This window comes from Cynara cardunculus (assembly GCF_001531365.2).
Source record: "Cynara cardunculus var. scolymus isolate 2C chromosome LG 12, CcrdV1, whole genome shotgun sequence".
NCBI lineage: Eukaryota > Viridiplantae > Streptophyta > Magnoliopsida > Asterales > Asteraceae > Cynara > Cynara cardunculus.
The window spans coordinates 3313697-3322615 of record NC_037539.1 but is presented as its reverse complement, the minus strand read 5'-3'; the positions used below and the strand labels follow the sequence as shown (position 1 = coordinate 3322615).

General features: G+C 28.9%; 1 protein-coding gene across 5 annotated transcripts; it reads right to left on the bottom strand.

Moving 5' to 3' along the window:
• Positions 1-746: 746 nt before the first annotated feature.
• Positions 747-4492, bottom strand: LOC112523038. Of its 5 annotated transcripts, none has more exons than XR_003070234.1 (4): positions 4002-4492; positions 2591-2659; positions 2283-2393; positions 747-1025 (listed from the first exon to the last, which is right to left on the bottom strand). XR_003070234.1 is itself a non-coding variant. In XM_025132468.1 (3 exons), exons 1-3 carry the CDS (start codon positions 4464-4466, stop codon positions 1011-1013), a joined length of 549 nt encoding a protein of 182 aa, XP_024988236.1. In that variant the 5' UTR covers positions 4467-4492; the 3' UTR covers positions 747-1010. The 5 variants fall into 5 exon arrangements, 3 of the variants coding, with proteins under 3 accessions (XP_024988236.1, XP_024988238.1, XP_024988235.1); XR_003070235.1 differs by having other exon boundaries at positions 2283-2390; XM_025132468.1 differs by lacking the exon at positions 2283-2393.
• Between the last annotated feature and the right edge of the window lie 4427 nt (positions 4493-8919).

The following is an 8919-nucleotide window of genomic DNA, read 5'->3' as shown; positions in this document are numbered from 1 at the left end:
CCTCTAGGTCCGTCTATAGTGTTCAGAGACCACCAGTGATAACTAAATATGTTTTCAAACATCAAAGCCAATAACAATTCCATCAAATTCATACTATTAAACAACTCTTTTTAACTATTTCAAAACAACCCAATTCTTAATAAAATTTAACCCTTAACCAAAATCAAATATTTGCAGTGTATCTTAAGACCAATTTGATAACAACTTTTTGAGATTAATGGGAGTATGAGGTTCACATCTTATTCGGCCAGTTATACATCGATTATCTGATAGTGAATATAAAAAATGGTTTATTTAATAAGCTTTTAGAAAGAAGTTTTATGCAGGAAGTCAAGTTTTTTTTTTTTTTTCCAAACCAGTCACTCCCATTTAAAAAACACGCTCTATCCATCTATGGAAAAAAAAAATTCTCTCAAACAAAAACATTATAAATCTATACAATCGACAAAGACAGTTTTATTCATACAAGCTTAATAGAAAACTAACCAAACAACCTTTTAATCTTACTTGTAGGTGGGATCACAATGTACACATACCTAACATTCACCCTAGTAACCACAAGGGTGGTGTCTGATTGGTTTGAACTTGACTCCAAAGATCAAAAGTACCTGGAGATCTCAGGTTAAAATCCAATGAGGAATAAAAATCCCCTTATGGCCACAAATACTGTTTTCGTAATTTGTACCACTTCATCACCAATCCAAGAATCCCAAGCAACCACATAACCAAAGTTCCCAGAATTTAATGAATCTTCACATTTGAATTGAATCATATGGTTCCTCAAATAGCAATTTTAATATCTACAAGTTATAAGACATCGGTTCAAGTCTATCGAAAGAATCACAAGAAATTTATGAAAGTTTACCGGGAATCGATGAACACAAATCTAAAAAAGACTACGTCTGTCTGACTATTTCCCTCTTGGCACACTCCTGAAAATCGACCATAGCATCGCTGTACATGTAGCCTGTAGGGAGGATTGTTGGAGGGACACACCAAAGTTTCCATTTTTATGCTCCTATAAACTGCAAAAGAGTTTTGGAAGGAAGTAATGATGTTAAGATATAAGAGATGATAGGCCAAATCTTTTTAGCATATTACAAGAATGCTCTTAACCCCTACCAAAGGGCCTTTAGCCTCGCAGTATCGTAGCCTTTGGCCTCCAAGGAGGTCAGGGGTTCAGAATCTCACCAAAGTTGAGGAGGGTGTTTGAGTTTATTTGTTGCATTTGCCGTATATAAATATTATATACTTTAAAACAAAAGAATGCTCTTAACCGAACATTCTAATCTGGGAATTCTATGAAATCATTTGTGTAAAACAAAGAACGATATTGGAGATGGTGGTTTTCCAGGTTTTATGCTATAACAATTAACAGCAATGCATGTTCATGATTTTGTCACCAGATATCCAGGGGCATATGAGCCTTTTCTAAATAAGTAGACATAGTGAGTGATAGTCTAGTTTTGTGTAGTATATGTTTTAGGTGCTAAAGAAGTAGAAAACTTTTTCAACTTGCTATTAAATTCGCATATTCTCTCAATCTTCGTAACTTAAATTTTAGTATTCTGCATAGTTTCAGTGAGACACAGGGTCCTAGAATTCAGAATGAACTACAGCCATCCTTGGTTGAAAACACTAATTTGAAACAACCATTTGAGTGAACATCCATTGCTTAGAGCCCAAGTACGTTTAGGAAATGCTTGAATTCAAGAAAGTAATTACTGATAACCAAGAAAAAAGGAATAAATATCATAGTATCGAAGCGCGTATCTCAGTATTCTCAGCATTCAAGATTATAACGACGAGTATATATGCAACCTCAGCAACAGAGGATAAATAACGGGTAGACATTTGAAGACAGAGCAGAGGAAAGTGAAGCCTACAAGCAATTCAGGTTAGAAATCTACAACAATCTATGAGCTACAGCCCACAATTTGTCTCCAGTTGATCTGTTCCTGTAAATAGACTTTAAAAAAGAAACATTCGCTCTCCTCAGGCCTTTTGGGTTAAGAAGATGCCAAAGCACCCTTAAATCTGTAAGAACAGCATTTTCTGAGGCGTGAAGTGGTGTCAGAACTTTGAAGTTCTGTGATTTTGACCAGTTTTGGAACATGAGAAGAAAATAAGATAGAATGCAAGATATATGGTAAGTGCAATTGACATCTATTCCATCTAGTATAGACGCCTTCTGTGAATATAAGAAAAGAGATGGCATATAGAAGTATGATTCTAAAGTATAAACAAGAAAATTTAGCTGCCTAGTGCTAAAAGATACTTACATCTGATGTTTCCCAGTTATACTGAACTATACCACTATATTTCGCAATTGTCAACAATTAGAGAGAAAAATCCTTCAAATTTCCAGGGCACTATTGCATTCGCTATCTCTGCTTTGAAGGAAAGAAAATAAGAGAACAAAATTAAGATACAAACTGAATTTCAAATATTAGTATTACAAATGTAATGGAAACTTGAATTCCAACGGCTTGAAATTTGAATTATTTTGCTTTTAGATCTCAAATATCTTGTTAAACGTTCCCAAAAACTACCGTTTCTTCAATTCGTTCTATAATGAAGAGTGACGTACCTTTTTAGTATCAGAAACTCTATAAAGGTCTGCATTTATCTCGGTTAACCACAAGCCTGGAAATAGAGTCTGCGAAAGTTTTATAGGAACAAAAGTTATTAGATATTGGCAATACTCGTACAGAAAATTCCAACCCACTCAGTGAGTTGGTAGGTTCTCAAACTAATTCAACCATAATCACTCTCTATATCCCATGGAAGTGCAACATGTGACTAGGCACATGGTTTGAGTCACTGAATAGTTGAATCATTGTACTTGCTTTTCCTTACAAAGTTCTTGTAGAAACACAAAATTTGAAAACCACTATGCTTTGAAGAAATAAGCGATTTTAGACAGAAGGCACCAAGCATGATGAGTTTTTTTTTATTTCATTTACACTTTTCTGGAATTTGCCAACATCATTCACTTAGCATTTTGCATTTTGCAAGAACGATAGTTTGATTCCATGAAAACGCCAAGAAAACTGGATGGAAAGGTCGATAGCTCTAGTGTTAGTTGAAGTGTTTGACTATTAGTTGTGTGTCCTTAGCACCCTTCAAGACTATCAGCAAAAAGATAACTCAAACTTTGCAAAATAAAAAATTGTAGCAATTTTCATGAGACTCGTAGGAAACGTTAGCAATTGTCAATGGATGAAGCATGTATGTTTGTTATGAAGTTCTGCAAATATTTCCATTTACAGAAAGAAAAAAACAGTTTAAATCTTATTTACCAACTTGTTTCAACCATATTTGCATAAGATTACTTAGGCCTGTTAGTACTTTCCCTAGGGACTCCACTGGTCTATTCCAACAGTCATTCCTATTCCCCTACCATTTTTCAGTACAATGGAAGGGGCCAAGGAAGATGTTCAACAACCATCTCCTTCCATCCAGAATGTAATTGACTTTCTGAAACATCACACAGTCTCTTTTTGTCACAAACTAACTGTTTACGCAAACACACCCTAAAAAGATCATAGTACTTTGCAAGAATCAACTATTTGGACAAATTATGAACACTTAATTAAACCTATGGTGATTGGCACTTTTAGTCTAAAATTGCGTCTGAACATTTAGAATGATGGTTTGTAGCTTCTTCACAATGAAAAATCAATAACTCAAGTGTGCGTGATATTATATAATTATGATAGAAGGCACAGAGAAAGTTTATGGTTATCTGTGTTCCAAAAGAAAGGAGCTACAACTTTAACTATGATCTCAAAAGGGCTAAATCTTAACTACCCCACAACTGAAAATTGACCCGAATTCTCAACTTCTCGAGAAAAATTGATTGTTACATGCTAGATTGAATTCGATAAACTGCTATATAAGTGGAAGAAACGCGAATTGGAACATTAATTCGTATCAAACTCATAATGATTTTGCTTTCGAAGAGTATTGACTCTGAAATATGATGAGAAAATACTTACATCCAATTGATTTTGTAGGGATTTAGGCCGCTTCTTCGGCTTCCGAGGCAGCCGCCGCTCCCCCATGTCCTCGAAGTCCTTCTCCATCTCCCGACGTGAAAGCGGAACTGAGAACTTTGCCCTAGCGCTAACTCCCTTCTCCATTCCATCATCACCACCACCGCTATTATTGATTACATCAGAAACCAACAACGGCGGTTTGAATTGTTCCTCCGCATCAAGCTCTTTCTTGAAATCGACCATTATCTTCTCCCAATTCGCTTCCGTATCGCCATCCTTAGCTTTCAGTTCAAGTATCAATCTATCAACCACCGCCGTAGATGGTGGCCAGAAGTTCAATTCGGTATCACCGGCGACTTCTAGTGAATTCCCATTATTGAGAGTGCATTTGGAAAGATTGAATTGAGTTGTGAATTTGGAAGACGGCATCGTGGAATCGGATTTGGATTTGGATTTCTCCACCATTATTACCCCATCAACGGGGTTCCACTTTATGCACTAACGTCGCTTTGTCCCCAAGTTTTTACAGCGCTACTTATCTCAGTTCTTAAGAAAAATCCAAAAGAAAATTAATTATATTATTAAAACCAGAAGTGTCCTCGCCTAATATAACGAGATAATCATAATTTTAATTTTTAATTTTTATTTTTCGTCTCTATCAATATAAATATAATTGTATATAGTTTTAAGAAAATAATAATATTTTTTTGAAAGAAAAATATATTTGAAGATAACATAAAAATTTGAAAAATAAAGCGATATTAATATCAAATTAACTATTTAATAGTTCTCGTTTATTTGGTGTAGCTTTTTTAATTTAAATTTTTATTATAATTTAAATTAGATTTAGTAACAAAGTAATCTATTTTTGCTTTAACAATATAATTTTTATAAAGATAATAATTCAACATTCTGTTAAAACTTAATGATTATCTTAAATATATTTTAGATTTTCTATATTTAAAATGGATGTTTATCTTACATTTGATTATGTTATCTGTAGTTAGTTACACGAATACAAATATAGAGCTTAATAAGTTGTGCTTACGCATAATTTACTTGTAATCTTGACTTTTAAGTAATATGCATCAATAAACAATATTTAATGCATAAAAAATTGTTTTTAAGAGTTTTTGTCAAATGTTTTATAATATACTACAAGGGTACTCGCGCAATGCAGCGATATATATCTCGATTTCAATATTTCATTTTATTATTTATCTCAATCGATGTTATAATATGGTCTTATGTGATTTTGAAAAAGAGATTATGTTTTTATTTTTGAATAAAATATAAGTTTGAAGATATCATAAAAATTTGACGAAAATATATTGATATTAGTATTTAAAATTCATATTTTTTGTGTAATTTTTTAATTCAATTTTTTTATAATTTAATTTAGGTACAATAACGAAGTAATTTATATTTGGTTTAATAATATAATTTTATTATACAGATAATAATTATTTATTTTGTTAGAACTCGACAATTATTCTAATTATATTATTAGATTTTTTATATTTTAAAGTGAGATGTTTATCTTCTATTTGATTATGTTTATCCGCAGTTAGTTATACGAATTCAAACATCGAGCTTTAATAAGTTGTACTCATGCATAATTTACTTGTAATCTTAAATTTTAAGTAAATGCATCAATATACAATACTTTATGGATAATAAAAATATATCGATATTCGTATTAGATTAACTATTTAAAATTCCTTATTTTTTGTGTAATTTTTTAATTCAATTTTTTTATTGTAATTTAATTTAGGGAAGTAGTTTATATTTGGTTTAATAATATTTTTTTATAAAAATAATAATTAATTATTTTGTTAGAAACTCGATAATTATCCTAATTATATTTTAGATTTTTTATATTTTAAAATAAAATGTTTATCTTCTATTTGATTATGTTTATTCGCAATTAGTTATACGAATTCAAACATCGAACTTTAATAAATTGTACTTTTGCATAATTTATTTGTAATCTTAAATTTTAAGCAAACATTGGTTTTATGTGGTTTTGAAAAATTATTATGTTTTTATTTTTGAATAAAATATAAATTTAAAAATATATAAAATTTGAAGGAAAAAAAATATCAATATCAATATTAAATTAATATTTTAAAGTTCTTGTGTTTTGGTGTAATTTTTTTAATTAAATTTTTTTAATTATAATTTAACTCAGGTTTAGTAACAAAGAAATTTAATTTATGTTTAATATATAAAGATAATAACTAAGTATTCTGTTAGTTATCAATGATTATCTTAATTATATTTTAGATTCTTTATATTTAAAATGAGATGTTTATCCAATATTTGATTATGTTTATCTGCAGTTAGTTAGACGAATTCAAGTATGAAGCTTTAATAAGTTGCACTTATGTACAATTTACTTGTAATCTTAAATTTTAAGTAATATGCATCAATAGACAGTACTTCGTGCATAAAAATTTGTTTTTAAAAGTTTTTGTCAAATGTTTTATAATATAGTATAAATTAGTAACAAAGAAATTTAATTTAGGTTTAATATATAAAGATAATAACTAAGTATTCTGTTAGTTATCAATGATTATCTTAATTATATTTTAGATTTTTTATATTTAAAATGAGATGTTTATCCAATATTTGATTATGTTTATCTGCAGTTAGTTAGACGAATTCAAGTATTGAGCTTTAATAAGTTGTACTTATGCACAAAATTTACTTGTAATCTTAATTTTTAAGTAATATGCATCAATAGACAGTACTTCGTGCATAAAAAATTGTTTTTAAGAGTTTTTGTCAAATGTTTTATAATACAATATAGATTAGTAACAAAGAAATTTAATTTAGGTTTAATATCTAAAGATAATAACTAAGTATTCTGTTAGTTATCAATTATTACCTGAATTATATTTTAGATTTTTTATATTTAAAATGAGATGTTTATCCAATATTTGATTATGTTTATCTGCAGTTAGTTAGACGAATTCAAGTATGGAGCTTTAATAAGTTGTACTTATGCACAAAATTTACTTGTAATTTTAAATTTTAAGTAATATACATCAATAGACAGTACTTCGTGTATAACAAATTATTTTTAAGAGTTTTTATCAAATGCTTTATAATATAGTATAAACTGGAAAGATACTCGTGTAATGCAGCGAGATAAATTTTCATTTTAATGTTTAGTTTTAATTATTTGTCTCTATGGATATAATACGATTTTATGTGGTTTTGAAAAAACAATAATGTTTTTATTTTTGAATGAAATATAGATTTGAAGCTACCATAAAAATTTGAAAAAAATAAATCGATATGAGTATCAAATTAACTATTTAATAGTTTTTTTTTTTTTGTAACTTCTTTAATTTATTTTTTTATTATAATTTAATTTAGATTTAATAACAAGATAATTTATTTTTGGTTTAATAATATTTTTTTTTATAAAGATGATAATTAAACATTATTTTAGAACTCAATGATTATCTTAATTATATTTTAGATTTTCTATATTTAAAATGGATGTTTATTCTGTATTTAATTATGTTTATCTGCAGTTGGTTACACAAATTTAAAAAAGAAGCTTTAATAAGTTGTACTTACACAAAACTACTTATAATCTTGAATTTTAAGTAATATGAATCAATAAACAGTACTTTATGCATAAAAAATGGTTTTTAAGAGTTTTGTCAAATGTTTTATAATATAGTATAGATATGGATTATATATAATAAAGTTATTTTTTTCCTTCTAAAATATTTAATCGAAATTGCTTATTTAAATTATTTATCAACTTATTTCGATGGGATAGCAATAGTAAAGAGTTTTTAGTGTTTGGATTGGAAAAAAAGAAAAAGAAATACTAATATTGGTTTAGTACCAGTAATTAGGAGTTTTTACACATATAAGTCGATTCAAACGGTTTATTACGTTTTGATACCGTCATAAGCTAATTCATACACTTTTTATAGAAGTCAGGTTTGATACCACATAAGTTGATAATCGTTTCACAAAAAAAAAAAAAAAAAAAAAAAACTTGAGTTGTTTTAAATAAGTCATCCCAACACCCCTTAACTTGAATGTCTCTTATTGATATGAAAAATTAAGGGGACGTTTGGTTCGTAGAATGAAATTCGATGGAATTGGAATTCATCAAATGAATTTGACTTTGAGGGAATGAAATGAAAATTGACCATGTCTTTTGATTGCGTTTGGTTGGATGGAATTGGAATGAAATTCTTAACGGAATTGGATTTTTTTTTGTTTCTTTCACAGAATTCAACGAGAAAATTACAGAGAAAAAAACCGAAACCGATGGTGATAACCGAAAACCGAACCTGGCCCGTTGTCACAGGGACGATTTTAGTTATCGGTTTCTGGGACGGGGATACCAATAACTGGGCCGAACCTGACCTGTTGTCATTCTTAGTTTTAAACGAGATCGAGTATAGCAAAACAGAACAAATTGAGATACAACTTCGATGAATAGATGAGGGCTAAGGAATATGTCGGATTGGAATTTGAAATCCGTGGTATATGCGGTAGAATTGTGAAATCAATTAATTAAGAAATTTGTTGGAATTGGAAGGATTCCTTCACATCTATTATATGAACCAAACATGTCATTTGGAATTTGGTCAAAAATTTGGACATTCCAATTCATTCCAATTCCACCAAATTCCATGAACAAAACACCCCTAAGATATTCTTTTTCTTAAAATTGGAGAATTTTACATTCTCTCTCTTCTTCGTTTTTATTTTAGCATACGTTATAACATACTTGTAGCAAAAAAAAAAAATTTAAACCATTAAAAAAATCCTTATTTTATCATAGTTGTTGAAAATTCTTTAAATATTTTAAAATCAATTATATTATTAAAATGTTATATAATTTTTATCATTTTAATATATTTAAAAAAAAATTCCTATG

Bases quoted from the DNA above. Each gene is read 5' to 3' on its own strand.
- LOC112523038 (XM_025132467.1), bottom strand. From the start codon at position 4,466: ATGGTGGAGAAATCCAAATCCAAATCCGATTCCACGATGCCGTCTTCC. The intron at 2,660-4,001 runs GTAAGTATTTTC...AAACTTTCGCAG, and splicing joins CCCTACAAAATCAATTGGAT to ACTCTATTTCCAGGCTTGTG.